We start from the raw sequence: 18,632 nt of genomic DNA, 5'->3' as shown, positions 1-18,632 counted from the left end.
TTACTGCTCTTCTTGTATTTTGCCTTAGAGTATCTGGGCCTTGTTTGCTGAAAACAACCTCTCGCATAATGCTCTTGTGGCTGTGTTGTACCACTTTGTCCAAGCGGGCCTGGATAAAAGAGCTAACGCGCAGCAGAGGGTTTATGCTCTTCATGCAGCTGGGTTGTACTTCTTGTTGCTCGAAATCCCAGGTGAGTGAAGGGATGCACCTCCTTGTTGTTGGATAAAACATGATCCCTTGTTGGAAGGGGGCAGTCGGGTAGTGATACCACTGGAGAATGTCATTGCTGATTGTAGGACCTGATACCAACAGGTTTTGTTCAAATGATTCTTTTTCTTCTCCTACTGATCTTTCTTAGGTTCCCAGGACAATGCTTCTGTCCTTGCCATCTCCTTCATGTAAAAGCAAATGGAGAGATGGCCAGGTGATTTTCTGCTTTCTATGTATTTTGTCCAGACGGTGGCTCATATTTTCTTTTCTGGGCAGGTAGCATAGCTAGCCAGATGTTCCACATAGTGATGTTTGATAAATGTCTTCAAACCCTGAGAAAAAGCTGGCCTCAAGAACCAAACCTGATGAGGAAAAGAAAGAAGACTCATGCTCAAAGCTCTCAGACCAATGCAAGAAGAAATAGAAAGAAAGGAAAGCCAAGCAGGAATAGGAACTCCAATGTAAGATGCTTGTGTAGTCTCTTCAGATAAAAATCTCTATTAATGAGCAAATTGTTGGCAAGCTATTTATGTTCTAGATCAGCGTGATATTTCTCTTTTTCGGCCTTTTTTTTTTTCTTTTGCTTAACCTTTTCTTCAGCAGTTGGTCTGTACTTTTGCTCCTCTATTGTTAGGAATTTCAGAGGTCTGATGATTCAATTCAGTTCTTTGGCTGCTGACTAATAGAAAAGTAAAGCTTATTTGTCTGTGACATATTGTTAGAAAGCTCCGTAGCAAAGGGAGAAGCTAATTTATATCATCATCTTCAGGACATCTGCAAGTTCGTATGTGACAAGCTTGCAAACAGCATTCGAGTTTCCTTACTGATAGGGAGTTAAGGGCTGAATGCTGTGGTTAGCTGTACTCAGCTGCCAATTCCGATGCTTATGTGATTTTTAAATGGAACCGAGGATCACACATCAGAAATCCCAAGAGAATATTGGTGCCAGGGGTCATGACAAGCAAGGGAAGAAGATGAATTTTCAGTTGTCATATTAGAATAATTGTCTTCAGTTCTGATGGACTTTCTCATTTGAAACCTTCAGAATGAGGATAAGCTCTGCTGGAGCTTTCTTGCATTGTACCCAACTTTCATCCTTCTGCCTGTTTTTTTTTTTTTTTTTTTTTTTTTTTTTGCCATTATTAAGTGCATTTAACTAATCTGAACGAAAAGACTTAGAATTTTGGATGTGAAATACTGTAGGACCTAGCCTGGGAACTCTGAAGCACCAAAATGTGCAAAAGAGATTAGTCACTGCTGTGGGACAAGACAGTTCTTTTTTCTACCAATACAGGTGGAAGAGATACTAGAGGAGGAGGAGGAGGAAGAGGACCCTGACGAGGTTTACTTTTCAACTGATGATCTTCTTCAAGTTCGCAAATCAATCCTTCTTCTTTTGAAAAACTTCATAAGACTTCTACGTAGGTTCTCCCTAAAAGAAAAACCTCAGTGTTTGCAGAACTGCCTGCAGGTAATAAGATTCTACTCATGGGACCTTAAGTCCTCCACCACAAGCTCGATGCAGAACACTCTATGGACACGGGAGTGTTGGCAGTCCTGCCTTTCACAAACTGGTCCCCTGAACAGACTGTTCTCTATAAATCTCAGGGCAGGGTACCTGCTCTGTGTCTGTATCTTATGCTTAGTGCTTGCTGTCTGGTGCCAGTTGGGCCATTCACGTTCCATTCTGTGGTGTTAACCCTCACTGTACCCCGGGGAAAGACACAATATTGAGCCTGGGGACTTTGGGGTCTGCTTATGTTCTGCGTCATGCAAGGGACCATGGTTTCAGACTTACAGAGCTCACGTTCTCTGCTCTGGCACCCAAGCAGGCCTGCACATCGTGTCCTCATGTGAATCAGCTAAGCTTAGCTTTCTTTCTTTGCAGATCTTTGTTGAAATGACAAACTTTGAGCCGGTGGAACATGAGTTCGAGTTTTCAGCAACAATGTGAGCAATTAATTCTGAATGTTTATACAGTGCCTTGGAGAAGTAAAGCCCTCAGTGTTTGTGCTGTTATTATCCTGATTATACCAAAATGAAAGCATTGATTTCTTTCACAAGAGATAATTAGAACGTGTTCCACCTAGCTAAAAGTAAACAACATTTAGTGATTATTGAATGTTTTCCAGTCAGTGAGCGCAGTTAATTGTAACAGTTGTAGTAAATGTTTCTCTGATGAGAGATTAAGACATCTCTTTGCCTTCTTTTGCTTAGGAACGTTAATCAAGCCAAATATATCCCTGAGCTGGCCTATTATGGGCTGTGGCTACTGTGCTCCCCTCTGCATGGTACTGAAAATAAGGTAAAAGTTGGACAGTCTTTAGAATTCTCAATGCTTTATTGAAAAGTAGTAGTAATTTCCTTCGTTCTCTGCACATCATTTTGCTTGTGTATTTGTACTTTCATACACATGTGTACGTGTGTTTGCCATGTCAGCCAAGATGCTTTTTTCTGCCCCAGTGCGTATTTCCTTTTATTTGTAGGATGATGCATTTCGTGTGCATTATGTCCTGGGCTTTAGTGACATTTTGGACAAATGAATTGAAAGCAGAGGATAGCCGCAGTGACATTAGATCTTTGAATCTTTAAAAAGAGAACTCCAGGCTACTGCCTTTGCCTGGATTTTCTTGTCCCCTGCTAGGTGGAGCTCCAGCACTATTTCTGTAGTGTGCTGTGGCATTGGATTGTGCAGCAGAGAAGCATGATGGGATCAGGGGAAGCGTTATGCACAGATGATGGTAAGCAGGGCTGATGCTAATTCAGAGAACACTGTGTCATCATGGAACATCCAGTTCTACCAGAAATCCGTCTACAGCTTTACATTTTTATTTTAAGTTCTCCAGCATGATGTGTCATCTCCTGCTTACCTGTGTGTGCGCTGCTCCTATAGATGGAGCTTTTGAACTCTGGGTGTGACTGTGCTGCTGTGCTTGGTGAATTTGCATTAACCACCTGAGCTAGCTTTGAGCTAGCAAGCCAGGGTGTGGGCAGCCATCTAGTCAAGGAAGCCTGGAGCTTAGTACGACTAACTTGATACGTACCTGAGTAGCTGCCTGGCTTTAGCAGCCTTAGACCTGTGTGTTTCAACTGCTTTGGTTTCTCCATGCAGCACAAGCTTTTAACAACAGTTTGTATTTGTAGTATCAAGATCTAGTCATTCCCTTTTTCAGACCGACCTCATCATCCTTGTCTCTCCTGTTAGACTGCTCAGTGAGCATCAAGATGACAAGGCATGCTGTGGTCCCAAAAGTGTGGCTGGGAGGAAACTCCTAAAGTTCTAGTGCACATGGCAGGAAAAACATGCGTTTATTTTAAGATGTCTTCTGTTTAAAAAAGAAGAAAAAGGAAAAAAAAAAAGAATTTTCTCACATTCCGAATTTTTCTGGCAAATTGAAGTCCACTGCTTTGGAGGGGATCTGTAGATGTTGTCAGGAAGCTCTTAGGTGTTTACTGGACATGTATGAGAACATTACAGCTAGGGAAGTTGTGTGTATTGATGGGTCCTTTCTGAATTATTCTGCCAGAGGTCATGTTTTGTCAGGTGCTGTTACTTGGACTGAAGCTTGTTTGGTTGAGAATTATTTCGTAAACCTGGTTAAGAATGCTACTGTCTGCTCCAGTTGCTACTAAAGATGAACCTGAAGATAATCTTTCCCTTCCAGGTTCTTCGTTGTGTCTTCCAACGAATCCTCAATGTCATTCTGATGGTGGAAGGTGGTGCAGGTTCCAGACGCCCGGTTCTTGCAATCACATCAGCTGTGATCAGTGCCAGGAATCAGGCTGTAAAATTCATCAGGTGAAGTACAGAGCTCTGGCACTACCCTTCCTGGGTATGTCTGCTCTTCTGTCTGCTTTTCCTTTACTCTTTGGTTGATAAAGGGTTGAGACAAAGTAGGACTGACTTTGAAGTTTGTGCAATTGGGGCTTAATTAAAATTTGTGTAATGAGAATTTGCTGAACTTGCTGTTGGAGGGAAAATGAGGAGCTGTTTGACAGAAAAGTGACAACGAGTGGAAGGGAGGTACTTTCTGTTTGTTGCTTTGTGTCTTCAGTTTTTCAGGTTTTGTAACTTATTATTTTGTAGTTTATTATTGTGAAGAAGATAAAATATTAATAAGGAGGTCATTTCTCTTTATTTCTTTGCTTTCTCTTGCTTTAAAGATGTTTTGCCTTTGATTATTCATGGGGATCTGTGTTTTTCAAAAGTATAGTTTGTGCAGAGATCCACAGACAACATTTAATAAGTAGATTAAGAATAAAGAAGCTTTTCATATTGCCCTTTTACTTGTAGGAAAGTACTGGAAGAAATGTTTTCTGCCTGCAAAGGCAGATTTATGTATAAAGTAAGTAGGTCTGCTCTCTGACCGTATCGTTTACACTAGCACAAGTGATTCCAGAATGTGCACCTTTCCTGACTTTCAGAATGCATTTCAAAAGGAACATCCTATACTTGATTTTTGCTCTGTTATATAAACAGCCTTATTAAAACGTGCTTGTTTTTTCTTCTGCGCAGTTCTGTAGTAGAGGAGCTGAAAGAAGTTGCCTTTCCTGTTCTTCGAATATTACTGCAACATATCTGCACCAAGGTATGCTACTCTGGTGTATCTTGGGCTGAAGAACTTGTCTATGGATATATTGCGGTATCTGTAACAGTTAGGAGATCCTTTTTTCATCATGTTTTATAAGGAATTAAAATATTTTCATTGTCTGCAAATCTCTTTACAGGCCGATCACATTGTGTGTGAATCTTTATTGGATTTCTCAGATGTCTTCAAAATCTTGTCACATCCTAGGAGAATAGTGACTCTTCCTCCCCTCATTTACAATAGATTGTACCCTACTTCTGGCCTTTCCAAATTTGCAGTTGCTTTTAACACTGTTTTAGTAGAGGAAAATGAGGATTATGAGAGCTCTTTCTTAGCTAACCATCTGAAGACTGCCATGTAGAAACACTGCCTCTTGATTTAATCCAAGCTCCACCACTGTTTTGGGGAATTTACTTTGCATGTGTGAGTGAGTGCTGAAGCAGTGACCGAGGAAGTTGTGATTGTTATCCCAGTGCTTCCTGAATGTGGCCATGTTGTCTCGTTAAATAAACAAATAATTCTCTTATGCTGTAAAATGCCCTTCTGGCTTCTAGAGCAGAGCGTTGAAATATTGTAATGTGCGATTGTTCCTGTTTTTCAGGTCCCAGATAAGGCTGATTATCGCACATATGCTGCACAGGCCTTGGTGAATTTGCTGAATAAACTCCCGTGTATAGAGTTTGCTGACTTCATTGCTTGGCTTTATAAATACTCACACAACAGTAAAGTAAGTACATCTCCTTACTGTTCCAGAGTTCAGCTACAGCAGTACTGTGAAGATGAAAAGTTCAATAGCAGTACTGAATAGTATAGTTGTTGCTGATAACCTAGAGTCTGATAAACTGAGTAGGTAAAACCTGTGTCTTTGCTTATACTAACAGAGCACCTTGTGCATTTTTTCTTTCAGATATCCTACAGAGTGTTTGCTCTTGATGTAGCTTTAGCTTTGTTGGATATGCCAGAGAGAAACTCAGGCCTCTCCTTGTCTCTGGATCAGCAGAAGTTTCTAAAGCATAAGTTTTTAGTACAGGTCATGGTGTTTGGCCGGTGTTCAGACAAAGCACCTGTGGTCCGTAGCAAAGCTTTAAACAGTTTTGCCCACTGTCTGGAAATGAAAGGTGCTGCTACCTTGGATAGTATACAGGATTTATTACAAGGCTGTAAGTATTATGGGTAAATTAAATAGTTAAAATATTTCTGGAGTTTTCTGGGGAGTAATTATTGGGAGACAGTAGAACTAGTTGTCAGGCTCTTTGAAATTTGCACTGAGTGCCCTTGTGTGTTGTGTCATAAAGAGAAGTAATAGATGAGTCTTGTTACTTGTGAAGCCTTATATTTGGAAGGCATGCATTGTCATATATCTGCTCTAAATAGATTCCTGCATGAGATATCTTCGGCAGATATTTACCAAAAAATGAAATTGTACATTTAGAAAGAGATAATTCTTGTCTATCAGTTGATTAAGTCTTGAGTTGCCTTTTACCTCTGCTAAATTTGGTTTTTCGTGATTGGCATTCTGAACTCCCTCAGGTTTGGTAAAGGCCAGATGGCGCAACTCAGAAGTGTGCATACGGCATCCAATGGTTAGATCACTTGCCTGAAAAAATTTGGAATGACAGAATATCCTGAATGAAAACTATTCATTTAATTTCTTTTTTTATTTCTTTTTGGCAGCCTATGACCATGCAGCCTTGGAAGCAAACACAAACAGTGCAAGTTTGATCACCAGTGCAGAAGGTATCCAGTCATTCTCTTATGATAAGCCTCAGACTTTTCTTGGCTTGCCATTTTCTAAAAATATGTGTACCTATAAAACATAGGGCATGCACGAAACTCTCTGTGTAACAATGAGCCATGTTGCTGAGTTGAACGTAAGCCATTTTTATTCTTAAACTTTGAACTTTTCTTTCAGCTACATCCAACAATCCACTGAAGACCCTATCGACTTTCAAAACTATTGAGCTGACAGGCGGCAACGATACTGCTGTGCTTGATGGTACATCAAAATTATACTGGCCTTTTCAGATAGCTTTTCAAAACTTTAATTGAAATTAGATTTTCTGAAGTGTGTTCATTGTCCATTTTTCAAGGAAAGCAGAGAGATCTTTCTGTAGAGCTGTTAAAAACCACTTATGGGTGATGAAGGGGGTGGAAGTGCCAGCGATAAAGAAATACTATTTCCACTTTCCACTTAAGTCTGGAAAATACATTTAATCGTGAAATACTGATGTTCATTTGTACTAATGTGGTAGCAACACTTGTTGAAAAGCAGGTAATTTATCCTTTCCAAAAAGGATGGTAATTGATGTGGGACATAATACTTGTAACTCCATAAATTTAAGGGTAATTAAATCTCTTGCTCCAGTGCACAAAGAACTAATATATTTTCGCTGCATAAAACACAGCACCTTTGTCTAGCTCTGTGATGCAGGGAAGAATTTAATTCTCTGCAGCATCAGCTATTGGCTGGAGTTGAAAGCAAAGCATGAGGTTAAATGGACTGATGCAGAATGTCAACCCGATGGTTCTAATTTCTTGATGGCATGAAATCAGCATAGAAGTTGGCTTTTGTGACCGTGATGTTTCTTTGAATCTCTTCAACGTAAAATTTCTTCTTCCTAACCTTAAGGCCTCTGCTCGTATCTTTGCTCCCGGTTCTTGCTGCTCACCTCTCTTGAACTGCTGACAATTCAATGTACTGCTTAGTTCGCATCCTGCATTTGTGTCTTTGTTACATTTCTCACGCTGCTCTTCATGTGGGATCTCTCTCCCTATCTCCAGGAGCCAGGCTCCTATTTTCTCTATTGAAAGCTTTCTTTTAAAACATTTTGCTGATAAATTTCATTAATCTGCTTTCTCCGATAGAAACATCCTCCGGGCCACTTAAGGTATTGTGCATTCCCTGTTTAGTTGCAGGCTCTGTGTGGCAGAGGATGCCTGGTTTTGTATCCGATACCCAGCTGAGCATACACTTGGCACTTGGCAAAACAAATTAAGAAAAGGATTGGATGAAGAAAGGCTGTCTGTGGCTCAAGAGGATAGCTGAGAAACAGTGCTCTCAGAGTCAGTCAAGGTGCATTAGCAAAGCTGTCTGGCACACACTTGTTTGGCTTATGCCTGTGCTCATTTTGCATTTCTATGAAGACCAAACAGCTCATATTTTAGAAGCAAAATAGATCTTAGCCGAGGATATTCAGAACTCACTATATGCACAAGGGCAGAGATAAGAAGGGTAGGGATAATCTGCAGGGTGAAGTGTGCTCTACAGAATATTCAGTGCCCGACAGTGCATAAACAGTGTGTTCCCTTGCTAGTTCTCAGCCATTTAGGACTCAGGGGGTTTTTGTTTGTTTTTCCTATGTCACTGTGAGTAAAAATCAATGACAATTGTCAAAGTGTGACTAATTTAGCAGATTTGGTCACCTTCACAGGAGCTGAATTTTTTTTTTCCTTTGGCAAAGTCTTGCAGCGAAAAGGTTCTGTGCTTTTTCCATCAAGCTGTTCTCAGGAGGAAGATGCAATTGTAGTTACCTGCCAATTAAGAAAGTACTAATCATGCAGATCAAAACCCCTTTGCTTCCTTTGGTAAAAATCTACTTTCAAACTACTGTTGGTTATTTCCCTGTGACTAATCCCGTTTCTTAACGGCAACGCAGTAGACCTCCAGATGAATCTCTCAAAGTAACAGGTTACCAGATTTGGCGTATTTTTAGGAAATCTTTTACTGCCAGAATTCTAATAAGTATTAATAAATAGAAGCCTTAAAAGCAAGAGTAAAATGGTTGAAATCAGTATTGTCAGTAGTCCACTTAAATTATTCAAAAGCTGAGAAATAGTTGTTGCTTTATGTATTCAGTAGTGTGTCAGTTAATAAAATATTTTATTATTATAAAGTAAAATGTATTTTTCCTGGGAACGTGCAGAAATATGTATAAATATGGCTGTGAAAAGTAAAACTTAAGGTTTAACTTTCTATTCAGTGAGGGGGATGTGCTCTGGTTTCCTTGCAAAGTCTTGGGTTCTTTTTTGCATCTGCCATTCTGCAACCTCAGGGCATTCAGTCAGATCCAAAACGGAGTGGTTTCCCCTCTGTAAAATAGAGTAATTCATGTATTAGTACTTTATGATGTGTGGAGCTGTGAGGCATAACTCAGAAAAGGTTGTAGACATTCTGAGCTCTTTGCATACAAGTTGATTGATCTATCATGGGTCTGTGGCGTATCCATTTATGGGTTACTCTGTGTGGTTTTCCCACAGATGGCAGAGTTACTTGTGCCTGTGACTTTTGTTGGAACCTTGCATGATTTGTCTGATGAGCTTTCAAGCTTTGAAGGTAGCCTAACATCTTGTATATAGAAAAATAGATGTGTTGGAAATTACAAATAATTTCTTTTTGCTGTGTGTATCGAATGATTTGGTACATTGCTTTCTTTTGTAATAAGTCCTAGGATTTATTTTCAAAGTTAAAGAACTTGATTTTTTTTTTCCTCTGGCAGAATGGCGGCTGCAAAGAACCCAAGATTATTTCCGATTTTTTTTTTCTTGTTGTGCTTTGTTCCATCCCAATCTCTTGCCTCTGAAAGCCTTGGGGAACAAATTATTGCTCAGCCAAGTTCAGAGCTGTGTCCCTCCTTGTTTCTGCGCAGCGTACTGCATGTTAGCACTGCAAAATGGTGGGGAGAAGTCTGTCTAGGTGGGTGTTATAATTTCTTTTTATCATGGTTTTGGATAGGAAAGGAAATCGTGGCCATGCTCAGACTGAGAGTTGGGGATGAGAAAACCAACGTGAGGAAATCTGCTCTCCAGGTACAGTGTTTTCTGCCTGTGTTCTTGTTCTGCGTGATTACCCAGAATGAAGTTAAAATAATCAGGCAATAACAAACTGTGTGCAGTTTGCCCATCTGTAGTTTTTTGCTATTCCTACAGAATGTTTATAAGCCTTAAAAAGGTCTTGTTTAATAGTTCCTCATAAGTAAATAATGCAAGCATGATGACGAAAAGTTTTTCTAGTATTCTTGCTGGCATTCACTTACTCCATCACTTAGAGAGCCTCTTTTCAAGTGTCAATAGCCGTTCAACTTGAGTGACTTCCTTATAAACTCAGGCATAATGGGTGCTTAATTTTGTTTCAACCTTGTTAACAGAGATGTTAGGTTATACGTACCATCCTTTTGAGGAATGCCTTGCTTTGCTTGTTGCTTAATTCTTTCTAATTAAGTCATGAGCTTTAAAAGAGATTCTTCAATGAAAATTTCATCATTTTATTAAATATGCATCTGCTGTTGACTGACTTTATATTAGTCTTCTTTCCCCCAGTTCTTCCCCTTCAGTTCCCAGGCTGTTTTGAGCTTCTCAAGTGTAGGATTTATAACTGTTTTGTTGAGAGGCTTTTCAGTTCCCCCCCCTTTATCGCTGGGTAAGAGACATAAGTCATGCAAGAGAAATGTCAGTTTCAAGGGGAAATTGTGACACTAATTCTATACAGAATTCTGTTTTAAAATCTGAATGACTGAAAGGATGCTTTCTGTACTAAGTTCTGCCCAGTACTTGGAAATTATTAATATTATTCTTTGCTCTCAGTGAGATACTTTAATCTCTAGTTGAAGTTAATGGGGAGTAGAATATATTTTTGATTTGTTACCCAGTGCTCTTGGCCTGTATTCCCAGCAAAATTGTGTGGGTATTTGACTTCCAGGTTTTTATGAACATCCTGAAACACAAAGTGATCCCTTGTACTGCAGAAGATTTGTCCACTCTTCAGGACCGTTGCCGGGACCCTGCTGTTTCTGTGCGGAAGCAGGCCTTGCAGTCTATAACAGAGCTCCTTGTGGTGAGAAAAAAATACCATGAACTCTTATCCAGACCTGAGGTGGATGAAGTGTAGGTTGAAATGAGGAGGACACAGGCAAATCTGGTACACGTCAGTTGTTCGTTCACCAAATTTTGTTTTATGACTGCATTTTATTTTTTTATTATCTTTTCACTTGAAGTCGTAACTTACACATACTTGTGATTTATGTAGGATGCTTCCAGCTGTTGGAAACATTTATATTCCTGACTGTTGATTTATATGTCATGGAGAAAATGCTTATGTTGCTGGCCTTCTCAAGTTAGCAGGGGGGAAAATCTGAATCACTTCACTGAGATGTAATATGCAGATGATAGCACTGTAATATTTTTCCTCTTCTATTTATTCTCAAAGGTTTAGTAACTTAGTGTTGGAGCGTAAGGTTGATATTAATCAAAGGTCTTTGGTTTTAATGTTAAATCATCTGCTGTACAGCTTTATTGCGATACTATTGCAATTATTTATAGGGTTTAAAAAGAAAACAAAAAAGTATTACAGTACTTTACCCCAGGTAGCCTGATCATAGTTACAATCATACCTTGTGTGGTGTCAAGGAAATTTGTTCCCTTGTCCCATATGCTGCCATATCACAGTGCTAGTTGAGCAGTATGCTGGCTTATTAAAATGTATTTCAAAAGTTGATAGATGACTGTCAAGGTTTCTAGGTCCTTGCTGATCTTACCTGTGCATATAGGACCATATAATAACTAAGAAATATTTTTAATATGAAGTGTGTTTCTCTCAGTCTCAGCATGATAACGTCCTGGTGCAGAAGGCCTGGTTACACGGAGTTGTGCCTGTTGTGATGGACACTGAAAGTTCTGTTCAAGAAAAGGCCTTGGATTGCCTTGATCAGGTCTTGTTGCAGCATATAAAGCATTATAAGAAGTTCCAGAGCGAAGATGAAAAGCAGGCTCTAGCATGGGAGCTCCTTACCCTCTTGACTTCAGAGAGCCAGGAGCTGAGGTAAGTGTCTCTCTCTCTACATTGGGGGTTTTGCTGGCATTTCCATAACAGCACTTTGTCTAGTGCCCTGGATGTCTTTATTGCCTTTAGTACATTAGCATTCGTGGACAAAATCCGTATTTTTTTAAAACTTTTGATTGTATTGGAATGTGCAGCTTTTTCTTTATAGTAGGAAATTGCCTATTGACCAGAGGACTAGGATAGGAGCATGAGCTTATACTCTCAGCTCTCCGATTCCTCATGTGACCACAGACCATTATGTATCATAGTTTACGTATTATTTAAATGCATGAGCTGTCTACTGCACAAGGGCAAGAAACTAAATTTATTGGTGGGTTGGGTTTTTTTAAGCTATTTGAATTTTCAGCTTGAAGCAGTCAATGTAAGTGCATACTGCTGCTAGGGATGGAAGCTATCACGTTGTGAGCTGCTTGTGCTGCTCTGCCAGCTCTTAGGACAGAGGAACTGTCAAACAGACACATTGGCAGCTGGTGAAAAGAGTGCAGTTATGCTTTGTGTCAAGTATTTTTATTTGCTCTTGTTACCTGTGCAATCTCCCTGAACTCTAGCGTTCATATACGGGAATGTCACCTGCTATTCTTGGTGTGTTGATAGCAGCATGAATGTTAAATGGAGGTGTTCCGATGACAGAAGTAAGAGAGGATATATAAAGAAAGGAGAAGATCTCCTTTTATTAATTCTGATGTACAATATGTTACTTGTCTTATGACAAACAGAGTTATTCTGCCTTTTGCAGAATGCTGTGGGATGAAGCAAAAGAAATGGGATAACACAGTATGGCAAGGACACAACATTGATCAAAGACAGCTGTATGTTTATTAGTCAACAGGGCATAATAGCTCTGAAATAGAAAATGAGATACTGGTTGTGCTGCCTTGCCAATCTGTACCACTGTCAGTGATCTAATTTGGGCTATTTTATGACATAGTTTGCAGAGTTGTGGCACCTTCTACTTCATGACCTTAGAGTACCTTACAGCTTGATAAATATTAGAACTCTTTCTGTGTGAAGTGGGTAACTAGGGCTAAACAGAAAAACGGGCAGCTTGTGGTGTCTCAACATCATAGCATCCTGTTCCATTATGGGTGTTCAAATAAAAACTGCTAGCAAGTCTTTGCTACAGGTTGCTGAAATGTTTTTCTTGATTCGTTGTGATACCAGTTCTCCTGTCTCACTGACACGCTGCACTATATTCGTGCTTGTGTGGCAGCTCTGTAATGCAGTAGGACTGGTAACTGATCTGAACTGTAACCATCAGAGCAGGTAACTGGAAGTGTGACCAAAAGTCCTGCTAGTGAAATATGTAGTGGAAATCTTGACATATTCTGGGAAGTAGGAATGTGAAGTGATAACAGCTTTCTTGTGTTTTCCAGCGTATCCTGGACTGAGATGCTGGGTTTTACTGGCAGTGTCCAAGAGCAAGTGTTTTGTTCGCTCCTTGTTTAACTTGTGTTTCTTTCTTTCTTCCTTGTAGCCGTTACATGAACAAAGCTTTTTATATTTGGTCCCAGCAGAAAAAATTCTCTTCCACTTTCATCAATAACGTGATGTCTCATGTGGAAACGGAGCATGCTGTGCCAGCTTGGATGTTGCTTGCTAAGGTGGCAGGTTCTTCACCCAAGCTGGATTATTCCAAGGTCATTGAATCCTGGGACAGTGTCAGCAGGTATACATGTGCTTTGAACTCTTCCCTCCGTTCTGCAGGATAGAGGCAGGAGTAAAGATAAGGAGGAATGCAAGGGAGCACTTTCTGTCCTTTGACAGGCAAAGTGCTGCTTAGATCACCATTCTTTATTCAGGCAACTGGTCTGTGCAGCTAGGAAGCAGGTGTAATGGCCCACAGATTTGTGCAGTAATGAAGTCTTACATTAAGCTTTTGGAGTTTTCATTTGGTTTGACAAGTCTGCCTTGATAATACATAGCCAAGGTGAAAGGATTTTTCTACTGTGGTTTGGTAGTGTTCCGCAGCATTAATTTTGGTTTGTCCACGCTGCTGTTTTTCAGGCAGCAGAACACGAGCACTGACACTATAGGACATATACTGTGTGTCATCAGTCATGTCGCAAAGCACCTCCCTAGGAGCACCTGCGAGAGGCTGATTGGTGAGTGACTGAGAAGCTGCAGAGTGGAAGGCAGAGTTCGGGTTTTGTCTCACAGCTTAGCAGTTATTTCTTCTCCACGAGCAGTTGATTAGCTTAAAAAAATGCTCATTTTATGTGTGGTCTCCTTTTCAGATAACATCAGTTGTTGGCTGAGAGAGTTTCGATGTCCCCTGGAGGTGATTAGCCCAGCTGCAGAAACTCTGCAGAAGCTCTGCCATGCGTATGCAGATGTACCAGAGAAGACACAGGTGTGACTTAAAATACACCTTTTAAAATAGCTTGTCTCACACTTGGGAGGGCTTTCTCTTGAAGGGAACTTCTGTCTCCAGTCTGTTGGTTGATTAGCTCACTAAACAAAGATGATCTGTCTGCAGCAACTCAAGTCTGTTCTGCTTAGCTGTCTTACTTGGTACGCTGCAATTTTGCTGGAGAGCATCGTCTAGCTAAGGATGGCCTTGTAGAGGTCTTTCCTCAGAGTTTTTGGTTTTGTTTTACAGCTGAAATGCCTTGCACGGACCTTCTGTCCAAGTTTACAGCATTCCTAAAGGAGACCTATTGCTCTGCCGCTACAGTAGCAGCTATTTCTTGGGCTTGGTCCAGTTACAAGCCATAGGTTTATCCTGTAAGCTCTGACTATTCTATACGAGAGCTGCTGTAGATACACACATCTTCTAGGCCTCTTTCATGAGCCCAAACACGGGGTTAGTAACGCATCATTTGCACTTTTTTTTCTGCCAAGTTCCCCATTTCTTTATGGCATAGCTTTGTTTAGTAGTGAGGTGAGCTACATTTTGCTGGTAAAATAGTGATGTCAGCCTGAGCACAGCCACAGAGAAGCTAGAACTAGTGCAAGCCTCTCTTGATAATGATGTATGTGTTGTGATTCTCTTTTAATATTGATGACAGTTGTTTTATAATAGGCATCCCAATGAAGTTTAGTAACTAGTGCTAAACTGCATATGCCATTCTTCAGAGGCCAGGGTGGATTGATGGTTCGGTTTGTTGCTTTTTTGTTGTTTTCTTTTTTTGTATTGTTTTATTTTTTAAATTCACAATCTGAAAATCCTCCCTGTTAGATATAGTCATTACAATATGTTAACTTAAAACTGAGTGCAGGTGTACCTATACGTTGGTTACTTCAGCAGCTTTAACAGCATAACTGCCATACATACATGTATTTAGTTTCTTATGCTACAAGTTTTAGATGGTAGAAAAAGAGAGGAATGATGCTTTATTCTCATTCACAATCTGGCAGATGACTAGCTTTTTTGGTTCTCCCTCCCGCTTGGAATTTGCATAATATTTTCATTTGAATGGAACCACAGTTTTGAAACAACATTTTAAAATTCATACAGACAACCTCAAATGCACTGGATATAAGTGGAAAAGTCACCTAAATTCTTTTTGTTTAAACCGATGGGATTTCTATAATGAAGTAAACTTAGGCCTGTGGATCACTGAAAGCCAGGTTCTTCAAGCTGTTTTGGCACTTTGATGTGCAGGAAAAAGGCTGTCAGACAGAGTCTGATGGATTTCAACGGGACCTAGATTATTAAAAGTATAGAAGGGTTTTCAAATTGAGGATTTGTGTGTGGAGATGTATCGTGTCTACGTTGTGTTTAATTAAGTGCCAAATTTTGTTTTGTTATGGAACAGAAGCTGCTCGACCAGGTGTATGGAGACTTAGTAACCACCTGTGAAAGTTATATTTCGAATATAGTCCTCAAAGAAGATGGAGCGGAGCAATTGCAAGAAGATCTCTTTGTAAGTTTGGTTCCCCTTTGTGGACTGGTCAAATGACGTAGGTATTCTCAAAATGGGTATTCTACAGAGTTTGTGCCAGTAACTATTACATGGGAAAGTACTGATGCACACACTTTGTGTATATGGTAATGGGATCTCGTATCTGTGAGCCTGAGAGTGTACAGCAGTTTTATACGTTAGAAATTGCTTTAAGGATATGATGCCCATTGTATTTTTAATAAAATGACAGGTTTTTTTTCTTTGCTTTTCCAGTCATACTTTTTAGATTGTCTGTTTGGAATGAAGTCTATAAAAAGTGTAGAATTCTTTAAGGTTTACCTAGATATTGTTAGCATATAGGGAGGTTTTATAGTATATTAAACACACTCCTCACTTCTGTTTCAAAGTTTCACTTTCTATTCTCTAGCTGCTGTATCCTTGAAAGGACTGAGGGAATTTTAAGTTGTCTTTGGAGAAGTAACTGTACTGACTCCTGCTGCTTTTTGACCCCAAAGGCAAAACTTGCCTTTTGACCCCAGTGTTGCTTTTTTCTTTGTAGGTGAGACACCTCTTCACCTTGGGTGAGGCTGCACAGCTGTGTCCAGCCAAAGTGGAGAAACGCATCTTTCTTTTGATTCAGTCCATTCTGGCTTCTTCTAACCAATGTGAGGCACTCTTTCCTTACTGCCTTTAATTTCGCTTTTACAAACAACACTGTTACCCGAAAAGCATGTTTTCATTCCTGACCTGTTCTTTCGTAGTGTCGAGTTCTCTAGATGGTGAGGAAATTCCAGCTTCTCAGCCACTGTCCCAATTTAGAGGATCAGCTATGCCTCCAGTGATCAGAGCTCATGCATTCATTACTCTAGGTAAGCACTGTCCTGCAGCAGAACTGCCCTTGTTCATCCAATTCCCACCCTTTCTGTCTGTTTCCTGGTTAAATTCTGTTCCAAAGCCATGTCTATTATAACAGATAGGCACAGTGTTCAGTGTTTGTGTTGCCTCAGTTCATAGCTTTTAGCAATGCAGATATCCATGGTAACAAGTTGCACAAAACATAAAAATACTACCATGCATGCAACTATTTTTCAAGTCCGTTAATGCATTTTTCCTAGATAGGTGTGCAAGTGATAAATGGTTAGCGATGCAAACTTGTGCTGGCCTTGTACTCAGAATTGGTTGCTGGCTGAGAGATCCTCTTACCTGTAGTAAGGTGCTCAACACGGGGATGAAGAAAACCTGGTACAGTTCAGAGCAGAATGACTGTACATAGTTACTTGTCCTCCTTAGTACAAATGACCATGTGATAGAAGCCTGGTCAAATCTGCATCTGCAGTATAATGAAGAGTGCTAAGTGAAACTGGTTTTGTAGTACTTTTGTTCATAACCACAAATCTCTTTAATATCATTCTTTTAAACTTCCCAAAGCAGTTGAGAATACTTTTTGTACAGAGCTTAGAAACAGTTAGGAAGAAGTGATGTTAGCATGCGGGCTATTTTATTTTAAGTTGGTTTAGAGATGCTCTTAGAGGTGGGTGTCTCCCTGCTATGCCTATGACAGCTGGGGCTGTTCTTTTTAGCTGCTTTGAATAATACCCTATACACAGGAATAGTTCTCTGTGAAGGAGGGAATTTGGCATTGAGACCCACACTATAGGTCTAAGAAGAGTTTGGAAGAACTCCTTGAAGTATAATCTCTTTGAGAGGTTGTGCAGATTGCTCATCAAGTTTCATCTTGTGTTTCTTGTTTATTCCCCTGTTTGCTTCCTGATTCCTCTTGGCTCATACTGGTCTCAAAGGAGGCAGCAAGCTGGGCTGTGTTGGTTAGGAAGAAGAATATATTCACAGCACTGAGAGTCTCATCCCCATTTCACAGGTAAACTGTGTTTGCAGCATGAAGATCTGGCAAAGAAATGCATTGCAGCTCTAGCTCGAGAACTGGAGGTGTCGCATGATGTGGCTGTTCGCAATAACGTCATCATCGTTATGTGCGACCTGTGCATCCGCTACACCACCATGGTGGACAGATACATTCCCAGCATTTCGTTGTGTCTGAAAGACCCACACCCCTTCATCCGTAAGCAGACGCTGATCCTGCTTACCAACCTTCTGCAGGTAAACAGTGGTCCTAAGCATGTGTCTGACAGCCTGCTTCAGTTACCTCAGTTGTGCTAAATGCTGGCAACCTGGCCAGCGGATGTATTGCTTATAAATTGATTCTGGAGCATTGCTGCAATCTACCCTAATTTAAAATAACTTCAAACACGTATTTTGGTACTGCTCTTTTTTGTGAGGTAGGCAAAACTCTCCTCAATGACACTTAGCACAGTTGGATAACAAGATTATTTTTATTCAACGGTTATCTCCTCTCTCATCTGCTTTATATTTCTTTGAACTCCCTTGCATTTCACTCCTATAGGAATGAATATAAAAAAACATCACAGCACCTTTTTCTCCTGCTGTCTCTGCTTATTGTTTTAAGGTTGTGAATGTTGAGTGGCTGACAATGTTTGCCCTCCCAGTGTTCAGATGAAGCCAAACAAGGCAGATCTGGAGTGCATTTGGCTCTGAGAACAGTGTTGAATAGCATCTGTGTCTTTGGCATTGGAGAGCAGATTTTTCTTGATTCTACTTTTTTATTGGTATCTGTGGTAAACCTAGAGGATTGCTGCTGTGGCATTTATTCTGCTTAAAGCATCCCCCAGAACATTCTCTTTTTTAGGTTTATTTTGTGTACATGTGGGTGAAGTTCTATAGTTTGCTTATTTGCCTGATGCACGTTCTGTTAGGCTCCACCATATATTGCTCTGGCTGCAGTCTGAAGATTCACACCCGAATTTTTCCTGGTTCAGGCTGATAACTTACTGTCTGTCCTATCCTTATAGGAAGAGTTCGTGAAATGGAAAGATTGTCTCTTCTTCCGTTTTGTCAGCGTCTTGGTGGATCCAAATCCAGATATTGCCAGGTAAAATACTCATCTGTAAAATACTGTAGGAGTTGAAGATCAGAGATGTACTCAAGAAGTTTTGATCTTGCGCCTTCACCATGTGAAGAAAAATTTCAGTGGGAGAGCAAAGGATTCTCTCATTAACCTCTTTGCTTCTACAGTTGTTAACACTTTAGGGTCTGGAATGGTAGCAAAGGAGTGGTGA

At 40.2% G+C, this 18,632-nt stretch overlaps 1 protein-coding gene across 1 annotated transcript in view; it reads left to right on the top strand.

The window, feature by feature from the left end:
* The window catches only part of NCAPD3 (non-SMC condensin II complex subunit D3), a 28,969-nt gene that overhangs the window by 1,615 nt on the left and 8,722 nt on the right, over window positions 1-18,632 (top strand). Inside the window, exons 3-24 of the mRNA XM_035555667.2 lie at window positions 29-191; window positions 488-672; window positions 1,506-1,682; window positions 2,100-2,161; window positions 2,429-2,516; window positions 3,877-4,010; window positions 4,728-4,800; window positions 5,402-5,527; window positions 5,708-5,960; window positions 6,475-6,537; window positions 6,713-6,796; window positions 9,533-9,606; window positions 10,496-10,630; window positions 11,394-11,614; window positions 13,110-13,301; window positions 13,640-13,737; window positions 13,870-13,985; window positions 15,394-15,501; window positions 16,040-16,145; window positions 16,242-16,349; window positions 17,357-17,595; window positions 18,366-18,445. Coding sequence (XP_035411560.1) covers window positions 29-191; window positions 488-672; window positions 1,506-1,682; window positions 2,100-2,161; window positions 2,429-2,516; window positions 3,877-4,010; window positions 4,728-4,800; window positions 5,402-5,527; window positions 5,708-5,960; window positions 6,475-6,537; window positions 6,713-6,796; window positions 9,533-9,606; window positions 10,496-10,630; window positions 11,394-11,614; window positions 13,110-13,301; window positions 13,640-13,737; window positions 13,870-13,985; window positions 15,394-15,501; window positions 16,040-16,145; window positions 16,242-16,349; window positions 17,357-17,595; window positions 18,366-18,445 — 2,885 coding nt within the window. The remainder of the gene's footprint in view (window positions 1-28; window positions 192-487; window positions 673-1,505; window positions 1,683-2,099; window positions 2,162-2,428; window positions 2,517-3,876; window positions 4,011-4,727; window positions 4,801-5,401; window positions 5,528-5,707; window positions 5,961-6,474; window positions 6,538-6,712; window positions 6,797-9,532; window positions 9,607-10,495; window positions 10,631-11,393; window positions 11,615-13,109; window positions 13,302-13,639; window positions 13,738-13,869; window positions 13,986-15,393; window positions 15,502-16,039; window positions 16,146-16,241; window positions 16,350-17,356; window positions 17,596-18,365; window positions 18,446-18,632) is intronic.

This window comes from Cygnus atratus, chromosome 22 (assembly GCF_013377495.2).
Source record: "Cygnus atratus isolate AKBS03 ecotype Queensland, Australia chromosome 22, CAtr_DNAZoo_HiC_assembly, whole genome shotgun sequence".
Lineage (NCBI taxonomy): Eukaryota > Metazoa > Chordata > Aves > Anseriformes > Anatidae > Cygnus > Cygnus atratus.
This window is presented reverse-complemented; position numbering and strand designations above follow the sequence as displayed.